This window comes from Falco biarmicus, chromosome 7 (assembly GCF_023638135.1).
Source record: "Falco biarmicus isolate bFalBia1 chromosome 7, bFalBia1.pri, whole genome shotgun sequence".
Lineage (NCBI taxonomy): Eukaryota > Metazoa > Chordata > Aves > Falconiformes > Falconidae > Falco > Falco biarmicus.
The window spans coordinates 17,168,216-17,187,847 of NC_079294.1; the positions used below are offsets into that span (position 1 = coordinate 17,168,216).

A 19,632-nucleotide genomic window follows, 5' to 3' on the forward strand; every position below is an offset into this window, starting at 1 on the left:
AATGACTTTTGGAAAGGGAGTTGAAAATTATACATTAATGCCGTAATACAGCAGGGCTTGCGCAGCCCATCCCCGGGCAGGCGCTACGGCACACGACAGCGCGCGGCCACACACCGCTCTCCTCAGCCCGCGGGCACCCGAGGCCGGCGGCGGCGGCGCCCTGAGGGAGCCCCGGCGGGAGCTCGCGCCCCGCCAGCCCCTTCCGCCCTCGCAGACGTTAAAGCAAGAAGCGGCTTGCAGGGCGTTGGGGTGGGTATGTTCTCAGCCGCGGGGTGCCCAGTGTCCCTTTCCGCTCGCAGGCGCGGCAGGCCGCCTCTGCGCGACACCCCAGCCCGGCGATACCCCTCGGGCAGCGCCATTCCCGCGCGGCGCCGTCCTCCCGCCTGCGCGGCTGCGCAGAGCGGAGCGGCGCGGGATGGCGGCTCGCACCGCCCCACTCGCACCGCCCCGGCCGGGCCGCGGGGCGGAGCCGCGGGAAAGCGGCCGCTGCAGCCGCCCGTGACTGCCGCGGCACCAGTAGCGCAGGGCGTTTGGCGGTTGCCGCGACCCCCCCATCACTGGCCTTCTGCCTCTCGCCGCCCGGTGTGGCCGCCGTGCCGGGGGCCGGAGCGGCGCGGCCCGCCCCGCTCCCTTCGCCTCTCCCGCCGCCGCGCAGGCCCGGCGCTGTGAGGTTGGGCGGTGCGAGGCATGAAGCTGACCAAAGCCCAGTACGATGAAATAGCCCAGTTCCTGGGGCATGTGCAGCCCACCCGGCAGAGCCTGAGGCAGCTGAAGGAGAAGTTCCCTAGGTAAGTGCTTCCTGCCCTCCGGGGCCGCCGCCCGGCGCGGGGCGGGCGGGTCGGGCCCCGGCCGGCGGCCTGCGAGCTCGCTGCGGGCGGGCCACAGGCCGCAGGGGGCGGCTCAGCCAGCTCCAGCCGGTGCCCCCAGTTCCAGGCCCCACACGGTACAAAAATCACTTGGACATGCACACGGTCATCGACGGCGACGCTGAAGCTGCTGCTCGGAACGGGGCACTTCTCACTCTGTAACCGGGGAAGTTGGCACAAAATACAGAACGCGCCTGCCCCCTCCTCTACATGCCCAAGTAAAAGCTCTCAGGTCCCTTCATGCGGCTCTTAAACACCAAATAGATCTTATAATGTGAACAAAGCCTTAAGGCTCTGGCCGTTCCTCTGTGGCTGAGGCCAAGGGTGGAACCGGGCCTGCGATACTGCTCAGGGATAAGAGGCTTTCTGGACCCATAACGCTTTACATGGTGCTGCTCTCCAGCTGAAGGCCAGAAAAGGGATCATCACGTACAAGAACATTCATCTGCTTCCTTGCCTGAGCTGTGTTCGGGATAGTCAAAGGCGTTTGCAAATGACCCCAGGCTAATGTGGGAAGGTGCACATTACAGGATGTGTTCCATGCACTGTTCTTCATTGCCAAAATATGCTTAATACCAACAACAAGAGTTTTAAAGGACATTTTGCAAGGTTTTTCTCTTTTTCAGGTTTGGGGGAAGGATTAGTAGTGCTGAATTGGACAGGAAACCAAACTGGGTTCCGTGGAGAAAGGAGTGGTGCTGTCTCTAACATCACCAGAAATACAGAAAACTGTAGGTTTTTTAAGTGCTGTGCTTACTTTGGTGAGAAATAAGTAAAACAGAAAATCATTTACGTGCTTCCTGAGCAAGCCTTGCTAGTCTTACCACAAGTGTGGCTGAGGAAAGAAGCTGCGTGTAACTTTCAGTAAGTGGATGAAGAGCCAACTTAGGCTTTTGAACAGTCCAGTGCCATCTTTTCCTTTTCAGGAACATGTGTAATGTAGTTACAAATCAAGCTGAGGGAGTAGCCGTGTTACAGAGAAAAAAAGTGATGGTAAAGCAACGTGGTTGGTGCAGCGAGTACAGCATTGCGCGGTTGGGAACCCAGCTAACCTTGCACAGTGCTGCAACTTGGGAAACCACTTACTGGCAACATATGTCTAAGGAGCTTAGACTTGGCTTTATCACTTCGGTGCTAATGAAATTATAAGAGAGTGTTTGTATATATGCATGCATGCACGCACATATATGTGCATGTTCTCTTTTCCCAGTCTGCTTATAAAGCTGTCTTGAAAGAAGGTTAGAGTTTGGGTTGTTTTGTGAGGTCAGTCACTGTGTGTAGGTACCTGCTTCCAAGACAGATCCATAGACACATGGGAAAAGAAGTTGGTTAGAAAAAGACCAGGCCTTTCTGCTGATAGGTTTTACTTCCCAGTCCTCTCCTTTGTTGCTGCAAAAGAGCTGTTGACTCTTCAGTTTTAGAACTTGATGACTTCTGAAAAACTAGGCACTAATAACAATGCAGAGTTTTAAACCAGGAAAAAAACATTTTTTTCTAAAGCTCACATGTGGCAAACACTGAAAAGCAGAGATTAGCTATAGTAGTCGCTTCTGTGATTTGCTGGCTTAACATACTGTTATCTGTTACCCGCATTATGAGATGAGAACGTCCTCTTATGAATTCACAATTACACAATTTAGTCTGTATAGCTATGCTTTGTGGTGACCTGTGAATCTAACAGGGTAGTTCTTTCCTATTCTTGAACTGCTTCAACAGGTGAGATTACTACTTCAAAAGGGTGTTGCTGTGTGATTTATTAATGCCAAATAGCCAAAATTAGACTGCTTCTAATACTGATAAGTATCTTCATACAGGCATTGAGACTCCTGTATTTTTTTACAGTTCTGTGACATTACAGACAGCAAGGATTTAGTCTACCTTGCTTAAAATCCGGTTCTTTGTGGTAACAGAACATCAGGAATCGAATTGCTGTTCTTTTTCTTGTAGTGCTGCACTTTGTATTCCATGCCCAGCAATTACCAATGTATTTATTCATTTATTTTTTCTTAAGGCATTTGTTACATGCTTAGCATTTGTCTTCTAATGTGTCTGTGTTTAACAGCAGGATTTTTTGATGACCTGAGGATTATCAAAATGTAATTCTGAGCACTAAGCACAATAAATCTGCCAGTATTGGATCACTGATACGTAGTTCCTTTGAGCTTCTTAACATACACACCACTGGACTGGTAATTCTCTGTATTCTGTGTTGTGCTCTTCTAAAGTGTACCACCTTTCTGTGTTGTTTCTTGCCTGAATTTATCTACTTGCTAATAGTGTTTTTCTTTGTAACTTCTGTATCTTATACTTCTGCTTTCTCTTTAGCCATGGGCTCATGTTCTTCTGTGACACTGTTCTTCTCAGTGAGACCTAATGTCTAAATTGGATTACCCATTGTAGGGCTAGTTCTAGGAAATGTAGGGTATTGCAGGAAATGCCCTAAGGAAGTTATGATCTCTTTGTTTTCAGTGCTCGTTTCTCTCTTAAGTAGTACATAGAGCTGCCTACAAGTAGAGTCTTCTGCATAAGAATCACCTTAATGTTACCTGTTTATGGTGACAAGATGTAGATTAGACCTTTCAACTTTTAACTGTGTTCAAAGACCATTTTAACTTGTTCAGAAAAGTCAAACTTCTAAGGGTTTGGTTCATACCCAAGCTGATATCCTAGTACTTCAGTTTAGTTGTTTCCCAGGAGGAAAAAAAAAAATAAAATCTCATTTCTTCTGTATATGGCAGAATACATAGTTTCTCTTCTAAACTTTTTCCTGGAAGTTCTTACCAATAGAACATGATTGACAACTGACAGGGCCCTTCTCAAATCTATACTTTGTACATATTTTCCTGCTGCTGGTTATGTCCAGTTCTCATTGAATATTACAGTTTTCTTGATGGAATCTTTCTCTGGTCTCTACCAAGTTTTCTAAGGATATAAAGTTTACTGACCCAATTTGTTTTGGTACTATCTTGGTTTTTCTTCCAAAAAGTTTTTCCTTATTTGGTTCTGTTCTTAGTCTTTTGGAGTTTCTGGAACTACATTGTGCTTGAATTGGGGATTCCAGGAACTTCCTGACAGTTGTTGGCTCAGCAGCCTTACATCTTTTAGAGATTCCAAAAACTGCTTTTCAAGTTCTTGTATTGAACTTTTGTGAAACGGAGTTCATTCCGTTTAGGAGTGTTGTATTCTTTCATAGCATAATTGTTGTAGTCTGTATTGTTTCTCTTCCTTACTTGAACAAACTTGGTGCTTCTAGCCCAACTTCCCTTTCAGTACCTTCACTTTTATTCATGTAAGAGAAACATTCATTTTTGAGCCTATTTGAGTGCAAACTGTGTTTCTAGAGAGTTTCAAAGTACTAGAATTTCAAAGTATTAGAATTTATAGCAGCTGCTCTGTACAGGTCTCCACTTTTCTTCCATGCATCTATTCAAAGTCGTACTGTCCTGTTTGTGTTCCTTCTGTGAAAGCTTCCTTCCTAGTGATTAGGAAGAGCTTTTCTTAGAGCAGAAAGGTAAGGGAAACTGGCTTAAATGAGGGAAAAACTTTTTTTTTTCCTCCTTCTTTCTTTTTTTTTCCCTAAATAAGCAAGAGAAAAACATGATGCACAGGTTCATATTGATATACTTGATATTTGAGTATGGATATTTGGTTTTTAACATATGTAACTTCACATTTGGTTATTGGACATGCAGTCTTTGTTCCCAGAACATATGAAGTGATGCATGTTCCTCTAGATTTATGACCTGGTTTTTTTCCTTACTTAATATCATTTCAGGTTTTACACACATTTTCAGTAATTATGTTGCTCATTCTCCAGATTACTGATAGCTTTATTAAATGACACCAGGCATGGAAAGCATCCTGACAAGATTCTTCATTTAAGAAAAGATGTATCTGCATGGTAATGTCTTACAATGTAAATTGGTCAATATAATCTCTTCATTATTTGCTCATTTTTATCACTTTCGCAGTGATGGTTCATACTGCAACAGAGGCCCTAAAGAAGTTTTCGTGTATGCCATCAAGGTTATTTTTTTTATCACTACTTAAGACTGGGTAAACATTTTTTTTTCCTCTTTTCCAGTGTCATTGTTGCCTCTTTTTGGTTTTTAGAGTTGGGGGTAGATAGGCCTCAGATTTTCGTGTTCCAGCCAGTCTTATTTACAAGGAAATATATTGCTTTTTTGTGAGTAATTTCATTCTGCCTTTGTGCTCTTGCTTAGATTATCAAGCCGTACTTGTAAGCCTAAGACAGTTGCAGTGGGAAATGGGAAGGTAGGACTACTCCTCTCTTTCATCTTCCTCTGGAGCCTGGAGATTGAGTCAAGGTAGAAGGAGAAATCTCTGTCCTCTGCTCTAGGGCTCCTTGGAGCTGCTGTTACCTGAGAAGAAGGACTGGCTTAGTCAGCCTGGCTCAGGAAGAAGCTCAAGAGCAGAGGGCACCTAGCTGTCTACATGGCTTTCAGAACTCAAGCAGAGATACATTAGACAGGGAAATCTTACCTATGAGCAGGCAGCATCAAGGCGTGTGACACCTCAGTTGCACTCTTTTCGGCCTGGATAGGCTCTTGTCATAGCAAAACTGACATAATTCTTGTAACTTCTGCTCTTCCTGTTCTTCTGAATAGTTTGTTAATTATTTTGGAAAGCAGAGGAACTAGGCTGTTTTTCTTTACTCTGCAAACACAGATCTAGCAAATCTCACGTAGAAAGTTGCCTTTGTGCCTATGAATACTAGAAACTTACTTCTTTTTACAAAAAAAGCATAAAGGCACATTTTAAGCTCCTCCTTCTTTTCTATATTCTCACTACTTAACAATAGAATAAATTAATGTTCTGCCTGTATAAACCACGTCATTGATTTCAGTAGACCAGCTCATGAGAGAAATGAAGATGGGCATTAATAGAGATGCAGAGACTTTGAGGGAGACGTTAAATGACCATTGGTATATTTCCAGACTGTCTATTTTGAAGTGGCAAATACTTTGGATTAGTATTGCTGTGTTTAAATATTCTGGAGCATATAGCTGGAGCAGCTATGAAAACAGTAGAATTCTTAAAGTTTTCTATTTCTCTTACTTTATCTTAAACTTCAGAGTAAACACAATTTTATACTACTGTTTGATTTTGTCCATTATCTTTAGTAAAAGCCTAATATAATTGAAAATTAAGTGCTTGAATCTGCACACACAGGTAAACAGATTGATAATAAGAGATGAGAAAGAGGTCTTGGCTCATTATTTGAAAACAAAAATAACAATATACAAGTTTTCATAAATTACCTACAGTAAAACATATCATATTGAAAATAATCTTAAAATGAAATAATTACTTTGTGTAGTAAATTTTTATGTGAGCTCTGAAGTGATATTGTGTCATTTAGAAAGCTGTTCTTGCTATTTGAACCCTTGGTAGGAAATTTACAGTATTACAGCTTTGATAGGCTAAACCAGAGGGTGGTACAGGTTTTCTCTTTTCAATTAAATGCCAGTGAACAAGCCTTAAAGAACTTGTAAGTGGTTGGAGTTGGTATGTCTTGTTAAAAAACTATTTGCTTATCCTATGACCCTAAGTAGGAAGGATACTTATCCTCCCCTGTAATACAAAGTATTGCATGATAGAAATTAACTAAATCAGTATATATTTCAGAACTTTATCTCTCCATTATTTATTAGATTAACTGTAAGATACTTATTTAAAGGTTAGCTATTGATAACAGTGGAAGCTTTCAGAGTAGAAAGGGAAATATACTTTTTTCTCAGTTTTGGGGCTCTCCAATACCAACAGACAGAAAATTCTTAGAAATGTAGACAGAAAATTCTTATATTGGCACATATAAATTCTAGGTCTTCAGGAGATGGGTACCTTCCAGATTTGTTTGGAAAGAGACAGAAAGTGGTTTTTTTGTTTTCGTGTTATCTATTAACTAAAAAGTAGATGACATGTATAAGCGTGTGTCAACATGAAAGTTAATTTTGAGGGAAGTCCATTGTAGTTTTCTGTTACAGTTTTTGTAAGTGTAATTGTCCTCCTCTCCCTTACAAGCATTCCCACATATGTTGTCCATCCTGCAAAATGCAGGGTTATTTTAAAGGTTGGTCTTGAAATTTTGCTTGAAATACAGTACCGAAATTAAGGTTGTATTTTCTGAATTCTTGAGTACTGATAAGTCTCTTCCTTCTCTCTTAACCATTTTCCCTTCTAATATGGGAAGTGCTACCATATGGGAGTACACTTCATTTTATATAAAAAAATAATCACACAGAACAGGACTTATTACACTCGTGAAATTCATTTTGGCTGAGTAAAAGGAAAGCCTTTTTGGCCTTGAGGAATTTATACAAACCACTTAGAAGCCAATCCTATATCCTTTGAAGATTTGATGGTGAAATACAATGATTGGAGGGGCCTCTTAAAGCAGATGTGGAAATTAGTTTCCTATAATTTAAAAATGCATTCTGTGTCTGTTACAGCTGTGTGTTGGGTACTTTTGTTTAATACAGAAGAAAAGAGAGAGAAAGAGAGGAAAAAAAGAAAAATACAGAGAGAAAAGCAAAAAGAAAAAAGGACAGAAAAAAAGACAAAAAGATAAATATAGACAAGAGGGAAAAGAGAAAATGCAAGCGGGAAAAAGGGACAAAAAGAAAAAAGGGGAGAAAAAAGAAAAGGAAAATAAAAACAGGAAAAGGGAGAGAAAGAGAAAGAAAAGGAGGAGAAAGAAAAAGAGGAAGAAAAGCCTTTTATGTGGCAACGCTGGGGGAGTTCTCTTGGTCACAGTGTATATTACTGTGTTGCTTCACGAAGTTTAATTTAGTTGTACTTTTTGCCACTTCACAAATTCCATGGTTGTGATAATCACAAGCAGGATAAGCATATGAGTCTTGGTACTGTTTTTTGTAAGTATTTCATTCTAAAGCAAGTTTGGTGTCATCAGACAGACCAACAGATGTCTGTAGATTTAAGGGCCAGATTACGGTGGTTGTTAAGGAAGGATGAAGTGGAAGTTTTAACACTGGCCATATGTGCATTTTAATTGACTTGTGGATTTTAGGATACCGCTATATTCATGTTGTTTGTACTTAAGGACAATGATGATAAAAATGGTAATCTTGATTGTATTTCAGAAGCGGTTCCGTACTGTATCACTCTGAAGCCTGCAAACAAGTCTAGGCTAGAGTTTTATGAGCAGAGGGGATTTGCTATATCAGAAGGGAAAATATTTTATTCATGTGTTGTTTTTTGGACAATCATATTCTGGGCTATATTACAATGGCACAATAAATTGCTGAATACACTGTCTGCTGAATATGACCTCACCATGAAAAATTTGATGCATTAGAGTAGGAAAGGTTGGAATATATCAACCTTAGCTGACAAGGAACTTTGAATTTTGACCTAACACAGATGACCTTTGTGTGCAATAAAAGTGAGTTTAATCTCCAGGTCAAGGTTGAGGTGAACGGTAGGGCAATGTGGATTGGTTTGTGCTGGCTATGGCTGGATCACACCTAGCAAGCAAAGAAATCCAAGGTCTTTGCGTTTCAGAGTAACCAAATGCTTATTTACTTAAAGTTTACTCATATCTGTTACACCACCTTCAAAAACTGTGCTGTACTGTAGACAGCTAACTCTTCAGCAGCTTGAAGCTCAATGTTTCAGAATACATTCTGCTCCTATAGATCATTGAATAGGTAAGCTAAATAAAATTTCTCCTCTAGCATGTAGAAGAAAGACTGTCAAGTATATTGCTTTGCTATGAAAAGGGCAAAATCTAGCAGCTTTATTTCTTTGACAGCTAACCTGTCTTTGGAACATCGGAAGTTTATTCCTAAGTGGCTTATGCTTTTAGGAGGAACACAATTAAGAGAGCTCTGATATGTTTCACTAGGCAAATACAAAGAAAATGGGTCCTTTTGAGCACTCAACTTGCTGTAAAAGGTATTTGATCAAAGAAGCTAAGTTACAAAATGTTTTGGAGGTTGTCTAGGTTACATAATAAAGACGTATAGATGAATTTAAATAAAAGATTGTTGTGTTTTATAGTAGTCACAAACAAAATCTCTCTTTTTAACTGGCTGGTGTTCCAGGAGTGCTATTTTACTAACATACTAACGGTACATGCCCTGAATACTTTACACAGATAAGAGTGGTAGCGATGGTGCTGTGGGAAGGAGGGAGTTCTCTTTAAATCAGCCAGGAAAAAAAAGTTTGAGACTGATGGAAAGAACCTCTACTCCTTTAATAGAGCCTGCAAAATATATTCTCCAGGACTGATCAGCTCTGAAGGCTCTAGAGGTTTGATGATTGGAATGGCAGGAAATCACGCTTTCAGGACATAACGAATTGACTAGGCCATCCATCATTTGTTAGCATGCGTTGAAACACTGGGTTTGTGTGCAGAGGTCTGTGATTTAGTAAATACTTGGGAGATGAATAGAGCTTACACACAAGGGAAGATATTGCTGTCCTTCAGCAGCCTTAGACACAGATCCCTGCTGAGAAGGCCGTCTGACAGCAGCTCATCAGTAACTGGCCTGTCACAGTCAGTGATGCCCACCAGCCATCCCCAGTATATTAAATGCATTTTTAATGTCTGCTTCAGTAGATTTAATGAAGAAAATTTAGTTTCCGTACTCTGATCACTGCTTCCTCAAGTGTTTTAAAGCATGGAGTAAAGCACTTCCAAGAAAGGAACTGTTCTGATACCTGAAGGAGTTGATTGAAAATGAAAGTGAAACAGAATGCAAACAGGAGTGTTATTATCAAAACAGTTTCCTTAAAGCAAAACAAAAATGTTTAGAAAAAGCAGTGATCTTCTTAGAAACAATCGACCCTCCTGCAGAGGGAATTTGTGCAGGAGGCTGTATGGCAGCAGAGATGCAGTGCTGGAAAAGGTGTATGCACAGTGGTTCTGTTTAGTGTGGCTGGGCTTGCCAAAAGGCATAATTGCATTTCCTAGCTTTCAGATGTCAGTACTTCTATCAGATCATCATTCTGTCCGGCTTTCAGAGTCCTGAGAGGAGAGCGGTTATGAACGGAAGGAATTGAATAGATCATGGTTTTAATAACTAACAGAGATTTTGTTTTGAGTTTGGAGTTTTTGCAACGGATGCAGCTGGTGAAAATCATTAGTAGCATTCCATGGTAGTATTTAAAGTGATGTAGGAAAAAAATTATAAGATACAATGGAAAATACAACTTCTGTTATTTTTATAACTTCGCAGGCTTATTGAGAGTTATTCATTACTGACATTCTGCTTATAAGGATTGTACAGAATTATTTTTTTGAGTTTGTAGCAAATGATAAGACCTTTTGCTGTCCATATATATAGATAAACTTTATAGTTGTAATTTCCTGGGAACTTTCAGGGAAAACTTTTGTTTACATACAGGCAAATATGCCAATTTTCATTTTCTAATGAGGTCCAGTGCTTATGATACTTACTCCAAGACAGCAAGACAAACAACTCGATTTTGTTGCAAACATCTATTTGAAACACTCACTTCTTGAGCTTTTTTCCCCTCAGGAATCCATTCTGTGTTCACAGAAGAGAAAGCGAGTGCCAAATGAGACCTATAAATTTGATTCTTGTATGTGTCAAAACAGTAATGTATTAAATGCATATTATTATAAAAATTTAAGATGTATCCTAAACACTTACATTTTTATAACACATGACAATATTAAATAATACATTTTCTTGTTAGCATCTGTTTGCTGTCATTGTTGGCAGGACCTATGATTTATTACTTAAATTAATGACTACAACCATTTTGGTCCTGATACATGCCCTATAGCTTATCACATCACTTAATAAGATAACATATATGCTTCTATGAAAGTAATTTTTTAATTGTTTATCCCTTTAAGTTACTGGTGAAAATACCATACCTATTTGTACTGTGAAAGTCTCAGAAGTTTGTATTATACTTCAAACTGAGTGAAATAATAGTAAGGATTAATTTCTGTAAGAATATGGAATACGGTAACTGATCCTACTAAAACTGTCTTCTAAGACAAGCCTGATAGAGTATTGTAACAAAAAAACCCACAACAGCATTGGAAGAGGAGAGGAAAAATACTGCTCTTGTTTTCTTCAGATCTGGTGATGGTTCAAAGCCTTGTTCATTTGTTTGTTTGACTAATAGATACCATACAAGTTTCAAACTCCCATTGGTGTGCTAAGATTTCACACTCTCATTAGTTTTCAACTTGTGTTTCATGAAATCCTTGTTGTCCACAGACTTCAAATGAAGAATTCAAAATAAATGAACTTCTTGTCAGTGGGCTTAAATTTGCCAAACAGGAATCTGCACCTGTTCTGGGAAAAGATGTTTTGAACCCCTTAGGTTGAAAACTCCTGTTTTGTCAGCAACTAAAGCATTTTTACCTATTTTATTGTTTCTTTTCATACGAGTTTTTTTATAATTCTAATGTCCATAATGTTTCAAACATGATAGTGATATGAATGGGTTGTTATCCCTTCCAGTGCACACTCCAGGATATCCAGTAACCTGATTGATGATGATAGTCTCATTGCTTTATGCTGGAGAATTCTTGAACTTCAAGTCCCCTGCTTTATATCCTTCTCATCAGAGTAGGGTATTTAGGCAAGTGTTGCTGGCCATCCAAATTGGTAAAATGCTTCAGGTCAGGATGTGGTGCTGAAGAGGACTGTATTGTTTGGGTGAATGTTCTCTATTTGCATATCTGTATCTAGGTCTGGAAGGTCTTGGAAGCATTTGATAGCATTGATTCCCAGATACCTCCAGACGCTTCGACACTGAATAAAAATGTCCTAAGATAGCACATATTCTTCTTCCACAGAAAGCAGAATGTTGTCAAATATTTCTGTAAGACCTTTTTAATAACAAAGGTAGTCGCTTATGTAATGCAGCCTGCCTGAAACTGTCTCAGAGACAACATAAAAACTATGACCAAAATGGAGGAAATACTCACTTCTGTGGCTGAATTAATACAAAGGGTCTTTTAGAGTTCCTCATTGTTAATTGAGGACCCAGACAGCAACAAGGACACCATGTATCTTTACTTCCATTGGTGATTGGCTAGGACATGGCAGAACTTCTTATCAGTCCACTTTTGATTCTGGTAACATGCAGTTCTTTATTGCATTTCTTCTGTGGAATGCAGGTGTGCATTATAAGGCTACAGCTACTGCAAGTTATGGTAACTAATATCGGGAGAGTTGGGTGTAGGTTCCTACACATGAAACGGCTATTGCAAATTAGTAATTTATAGCATTAATATAAAATGCATGTTATCAGTGCAGCTGTCCTTCAGTTTTCAACACAGCTGAGCAATGTGTCTTCCTGGACAAGTGCATTATCTTGGATACATAAAATATAAAAGATAAATAACTCATAAGTTAGTTTTTTGATTCTTCCAGAGCTTAAAAAGGAAGATGTACTTTGACTAGTTGGCAGGTACTTCAGCAGGCCAAGCAAATTCTGTTCCAAATACAGTGTTTAGTGACCTCATTCCAATGAGTTATTTGACACAGGAATATGTTTTCCATTATCCTATTATTAGAAACAGGGGAGTTTAATTATTAACCAAAAAGAGAAGTTGGACTATGGTTTTCTTATCTCATTTGTATTGTTTTCCTTTGACATCAGTGGTCAGAGAGAAAAAAAGGAAAATGGTCCTTTATAGATTAAATGCATGGTTTCAGCCTAGTATGTGTCTAGCCATATCTATCTGTTTGGTATGTCCTCTAAGTGTGGAGCATTTTTTTCCAAACAAATCCCATTGGTTGCCCAACAACTGTTACCCACAAGCTTGCTGCTTACTCTTTTTGTTTTAACTTACTATTTAGACAGAGACCTCACCAGTGACAAGCAATCATTCTCACACATTATTATTTCTGTGTTTTCGAGGTTTCTGAGTAGTGAATTTTGTCCATTTATCTGGGCATAGATGCTTGCCATTCTAACATTTTAAATGTCAGTAATTGAAAAGTAATATTCATATGTTTCAGCTACTGGGTAGAAATTAATACATTTCTATGTAGAGGTTTGGAGTGGTCAAAATGTATCACACGTTAATTGTTCACTTTCTTTTGTAGTTCCTAGCTCTTTAGTCTCTGTCAAGGAGATGTCTCTCTCTGTCTCTATGGAACTTTGCATTAGTGGATCAGGATGTTTGCTGAAATAGCCGGTTAAAATTATTAAAATATGCACTGGAAAGCAACATGCTTAGTTTAATGTGCTTCTGAATATTAAATGCAAGTAAAATGGTATATAGACATGGAGCCATTTGTTATATTTTAGTATATGAAGCAATAGCTGTGTAAACCTTAACCACGTAATTTTGCAAGTTCCACTTTATCATGTAGCTGTAAAAGGTAATCAAAATAAATCACGGAAGATGAAGAAATATTTTCTAGGGCTTTCTGTATGCTTTCAGAAGTGGTGCTTGATCCATGAAATTTTAGTAAGCATATTAAATAATACAATATGATGTGCAACGTGTCAGGTCTGATAAATTATTTTGTATAGGACATTTATACAACATATGGTGAGCTGCTATGTGAACAGCTTAATGACTAAATTATGTTAATCTTTCTTGCCATATTTACTTTTCATTTAAAAAAAGGCGTTTTCAAATTTTTATTTTACGTTTTTGATCATGGATAGATATAAGAAAGGTGTAGGTCATCTCCGAGAAGCCGTGACAGTGATCCAAGGTTCCTCAGCTGTGCAGTGTACATAACACAGATGTTGGGAGAGTCATCTGTCAGCTATGCCTCTCCTATGGAGTTAAAGTTCTAGGGGGAAAAGAATTCGACACAGTGCTGTCACTGTTACATTTTCACAATAGAAGAGCATGCAAATATTCAACCTCCTGCTTAGCAGTAGTGCCCTGTCTAATGTCTGTGCTGGTTAGAATAAAAAACTAGTGGGTGCATCTAGGGCTCATAGATCTGACAAAGGTCATGCTATGCTGGGCATTTGAATTGGAAATTGTCTGGACTTAGATTTTATAAAGCTCCCACTGTTGTCGGGGAAAATTTCAGCAGGGTTTTGTCCCTAGAGAGGCCTCTTAGGCCCTTTTCTGTCCTATGAATGAATTTAGATGTGAGGGTTTCTCCTGCCTTAAAACTGTTAAGTTCATTTTGCATACATCCCCAGAGAGAAAAACTGGCAGATGCTTTTGTCTTGGAAGTGTTTAAAAGAAAACTGCAGAACAGGAACAAGGGAGAGAAGGGGCCCTGTGTGGAGTCCCAGAACATTTTGGAAATGGCCAATATGCAGTTTTCATCAGTACTAAGGCGGGGCGCAATATGGTGCCTGTAGCTCACTAGGGAATATGAATGTTGATTAAGCATACTCGCAGGCTTTGAAATCCTGAAAGCAGTGTCAGAATAATGGATGTTGAGCAAATGTCAAGCATTTGTTAATTTCTCTGTTATTTGGAGTTTATCTACCATGATCAATCAAATAAACTAGTGCTTCTCTGTTGTGGCATGTGTCATTGATATGGTGATTAGGTGGCTAGAGAGGCCTTCTGCTTTTTTTTTTTTTTTTTTTTTAATCCAGGTAACAGATTACATACGAACAGCCATAACTTTTAAGTTAAAGATTTGTTTGCGATTGGTTTAGTGGAAAGTGGTGCATTAACAAAATACTTTGGGGTACTAAGCAAAAAAAGTATCTGCATATCTGCTGCACTAAAAATTACATTGGTGCAATTTTTTCCAGTTTTTGCCTTAAAGTTTTACTCTTATGGGGAAGGAAGAATAACTTCTAAATGAAAGTTGACAGAAGAAACTTTTACTTCCTCTTAAAAGCAGAAGTTTGAAAACAAAGGCTATTCACCCCAAATTAGTATCATTTTATGGCTTAGTAACCTTCTTCCCTTTAAATATTTTGGTTTCCATAAACTAGGTCTCCACATCCCTATTTTTGACGGGGAAACATGTTCAGATGTCTTTCAGTTAGAAGTAAAGAGGATGACTCCTTGACTTTTATAAGAACATACGCTCTTTTATAAGAACTTATCATATGTATATTAAATATGTTACAGACTTACATGCAGAAATGTAAACAGTCCAGTTCAGAATATTTTTCTCCTTCATCTTCTTTATTTCCACTGTTTCCTGATGTCCTAGTTCTGCCAATCTGCCACTCATAGAAGTTAGGTAACATACAAAGACCTGATATTTAAATGTGTAAAACAAATTGAAAATAATCTGAAGGAAAAAAAGGCTCTGTGGCCTTTGCTGCTTTACTGTAATAGATGAAGATTTTAAAATGGCAGAGGATAGAGTTGGGATGTTTTGTGTGAAGCCTTTTTGAAAGCTGCCTGAAGGATGTTAGTCAGATTTCGCTGAATTCCAGTGTAGTTACCCCCTTCTCATGGATTTTTTTTGATTGGTTTGGGTTTTTGGGGGGCATTGTTTTGTTTTGACAAAGTCTAGTCCTTATTTGGTTAATGTAAAGACAACAATGTATAATTTTTATTATATTTTTGACAACTCCCAGAAAGTTAAGGAGTGTCAGTGAGTCATGCCATATCACTTGATGCATGTTGAGGTCATCTTTATTTTAACATAGAACAAATGTTTGATGTTGAACTAGTTTTCCTTCTTCCTTGGCTTCCACATTTACTTTCCAAGGCCTCCAGGCCCATTCTGCCAAGGCTGGTCAAATTTTGTGCTGAATGAAGGTGATGCTATATGGTTAACCTATTGACTGTTTACATCAGAGATGGTTCTGTTCAGTTGGTGCATGGAATGAGAGTTCTCCTCGAAACCCAACCTTTTCTGCAGCACTGCAGGAAGCAAAGTGTATGGTTATTTTATGGATTTTCAGAGCACTGCAAAAAACACCAAAAAATAAATCCTCTGGAAAGAGGAGTAAGGGAAAGGAAAATCCTGTTGGTAGGAGTAGAAAAGAAGGTTAGAGACATTTGAGGATAGAAAAATGTAACATTGTGATCACTTCTTGTCAGATGTTCCCTTCATATTGCCTGCCAGTTGTAGGTAGACAGCTTTTTAAAAAAGTATGCTGGAAAACTACTAGTAAAAAGAAGCAGCTGGGTTTCCTCCTTAGTGTGTTCCTGACATGTTTCCAATGTGAAGTAAGTAGTGGAACTTAAAGTAGTTTATTCCCTCTATGGCACAGTAAGCCATACCCCTGGGGTTGAAAGTAGACTGCAAATACCTACATATATGGAACTGTAACTTATAGATACAAGGCAAAGCTCTCCACTGTCGGCTAGGTAGATAGACAAGAATTATTCTCTTTTTCTTGTCTTTTTTTTTGTCTTTTTCTAATTAGAAGTAGCTTTAAAATTACAAACATTTAAATGATAAACACTGTTTAGGGCTTAAGACTGAAAATCTCAATGGGACTAGCTATAAATGGATTTATTTCTTGCCTTAAATCTATATTGTTCCCAAAATTGAGATTTACTTAAAACTACTTTTCTGTACCATCCATGTTTGATAGAGCTAAAATTCTTTAAATTATATCATGTATGGGAAACTTTAATGAGATCCTGACTTCTTTAAGGAATTAACAATTTTGATTAGATTACTGGAATCTTTTTTGACTTAAGGTGTTCACTTTTTACCCTGGAGATAGCTATGCAACAGTGTGTGTGCTTGACATGTGATGCATGCAAATGCTAAATACAGTAGCAGCATGAGGCAAGTGTCATTAACAGTAATTTATGTAATGAAAGCCACCTGGCTGTCTTCTTAATTAATTGCTTGTAAATAATAAATTTAAATATAGTTTATAGTTTTCTAAATTTGATTATATATTTTTAGGAGCAAATTGTTTAAGGGCATTCGGGGATTTATTTAGTTTCAAATTGGCACAGATATGCTTTTTACATACAAGCTAATTTTTGATGTAAAATGAACAGTCTAATTAGCTTCAAATTGCCTTTCACTCATAAAAATAGTTTTCTAAAATTAAATGTAAACATCTAGTTTATACAGAACAATATAAGTTTAAAGAAAAGAAAGTATAATGTAGAATGATTTTCCCCTTTCTCCACAATCAGGAAATTTAAGACTGGAGTCTGAAAAACTTCTCTTGACAAGGTATTCTATAATCCAGTTGTTTTCCGTGAGAGGGAGGAGGGGAAGTAGCGTGATAGAGTTACCCAAAGAAAATGAGGAAGATAAACACATAATTAATGTAGCAAATATTTCTTTCTGGTATTAGGCTACTAAGTGAATGGGTCTTTTGATGTATGGACTTTGGTCCTACTAAGAGGGCAGATAGAAAAGGTGAGGGGTAAACCCCTGGTTTAAATTATAGCTTCTTTGCCTTAACTGCTTGTTGAGGTCCACTGCTTTTGCAGCTAGGAGCATCTTTCTTTGCACAACCATCATCAGATAACAACTTTTGTGTATTTTGTCTAAAACACACTGTATTAGTGTGCTGTAATACAGTACAGCATTTAGATTGTGGTACTAAGAGAAAGAGTTCAAACAACATGTTTTCTGTATAATCTTAGCTGAAGTAATTTGAAATAAAATGTGGATGATGTGCAGTTAAGTGCAAACAAGGTATTTGCAGAGGTTTCACTTTTTTTCTCCTCAGTCTCTGGTATGCTCCTCTATGCCTGTGCTTTGGGGTGTGTTCACTGATTCTTTCCTGGTTAAGAAACTTTTCTTCTTGCTAAGTAACTTGGACTAGTTGAGGACAAGGACATAGCAAATCATCTGCTTATGGTAGTCTCAAGCTTTGCTTTTTTAATTTAATTTTCTAAGAAATTTTCTTTGTAGAGTTAAAAGGAGAATTTAGAGAATACCAGGAGATGGAGATGTGAAGGACAAATACTAAGATTATCAAGGTGTATGTGGGAGGCAGACTTTATTTGACTCCTATCAGTTTCTTTTGTCAATGGACTCCCTGATTAGATGATCAAAGGGTACCAGTGAAATTCTGGTATGTGTAAGGTGAAAAGATTCCATAGTCATTGAAGCCTAATGTCAGAATATTTGAGAGTTTTAATTTAATGTTTTAGTGCTGACATTGTATTTTTTAAGCCTCGTTGTGAATATATTTTGGTTCTGTATTGAACTGGGAAATAATTTTCAGCTTGAAAATTGAACCTTACAAAGTAGTTTTATGTTTTCATGGAAGAGACTACTTGAAACATCAGTTGAAGAGTATTTACTTACAGGCGTCTCTGTGTGGGCTTGGTATTTAAGTAGGTTTCAAACATACATGCAACAAGCACTGTGCTGTTTGACTCTGGAAAGAAAAAATATCAGAACAATATCTCAGGCAAATTACTATCTATTTTCTGTACTTCCTTACTAAGATAATAAGACCAAAAAGTAGTTTCTTTTCATTTAGAAATGCCACTCTTCTATTCCTGTGTTTTCAGAGTTCCGTTTTTAACCTTAATATCTGCCAATTCACTGTTAAAGAATATTGTTGTTCTCATAAGCACGTATATATGTGAAAGGAAAAACAGCATCTTTATTTTGACTTCTCTTTCCATTTTGGGGGCTTGATCAGGAATACTTCATAATCATTTGAATATGGCACATTTTGAGTTACAGTTGTATTATTGCTGTTGAAAGTTAGATTTTTGTGATGTGGGTGAAAGGTTTAATTTATCTCTGTGAAGCGCTAGCATTGTTTTGGGATCATTGCCGGTATTGGTAATTTGTATTTACCTCTGCATTTTATTTTTTTCACGTCTGATACAGATTGTTCATAGTCGGCAGTTGTTTTCAAATATATTGGCTGTTACAACAGACACCAAAAAATGAGGTGTCTACAGAAAGAATTGGTACCCTGTTCTTAAAGGAACTTCTAAGTCTTTCTAAATGAAAAATCATTCAAACAGTATCTAATACTGGCAATTTTCCTCTGTCTGCTGCTAGAACTTATTGGCCAACTAGGTCAGACATTATTAAAGTTCAAGTGGCCCAGTGGGAAAAGTAATGGCCTTATGCTACTATGAATTTTAAATGCTGCCATTTCTATGTATTGCACCATCATCTGTTCTCGCACATCACTAAATTGTATAGAAGTTGTGGGACCAACCAGTGTCAAGGTCATAGAAGTGATGACTCTTCTCAAGTAGCCTTCTTGGAGCTTTGTCATACAGTTATTCTCATAACCCTGGCTATAGGCAGCAAAGTTGTATGCACATGCCTGCATTTAACCTTTTTATTGTCATTGGATAGTGTAAGCCTGCAATGCAGGATGTCTTTTTCCTCAGACTCTTTACTTTTGTTTTTTATTTTTGATCCTACCAAAGGTATGAAATTGACTTTGAGGCAAAGACATTTTTAGTAAGTGATTCATATTTAAATCTTTTGAGTTGAGTTGTTGTACAGTTTACTGAACTGGATGTCAGGTAATTTCAAAATTTAGTGCTATAGTTCTCCAGATTAGCTTGAATTTATCTTGATTTTAAGTGTGATGGTACTAACTCTGAAATAAGCATATCAGCAAGTACTTCTTGTCATATCTATGTCTATATATACCTATATATATATATTTATTGAGGTTTTAGAATACAAATATATTTGTAATGGGAGTATTTCCCCAACAGCACTGTACTGGCTTTGCAGTTCCCAAAGTAGTAACTACTGACAATGTTTCATTGTATGGAAGGCTTCTTATGGAGACAAAAAACCCCGTGGTTTTGTATCCCAGACTTGAACTGATGTAGCTGTAACATTGGAAGATAGCCATTTTACGGAAGTTACCACATTTTAACCAAAGACCTAGGCACTTTTATGTCACTTAGTTACAACAGCTC

At 38.3% G+C, this 19,632-nt stretch overlaps 1 protein-coding gene across 8 annotated transcripts in view; it reads left to right on the forward strand.

The window, feature by feature from the left end:
• Positions 1 to 441: 441 nt before the first annotated feature.
• Positions 442 to 19,632, forward strand: part of CDIN1 (CDAN1 interacting nuclease 1) — a 146,216-nt gene continuing 127,025 nt past the window's right edge. For 7 of the 8 annotated variants that reach the window (XR_008822869.1, XR_008822870.1, XR_008822871.1 and 4 more), the window contains exon 1: positions 442 to 788. Coding sequence is in view for 5 of the 8 variants with exons in the window: in XM_056344980.1 (XP_056200955.1) it covers positions 688 to 788 (101 nt within the window). In the remaining 3 variants the exon portion in view is untranslated. The remainder of the gene's footprint in view (positions 789 to 19,632) is intronic. The other variant, XM_056344981.1, reaches the window with a different exon arrangement.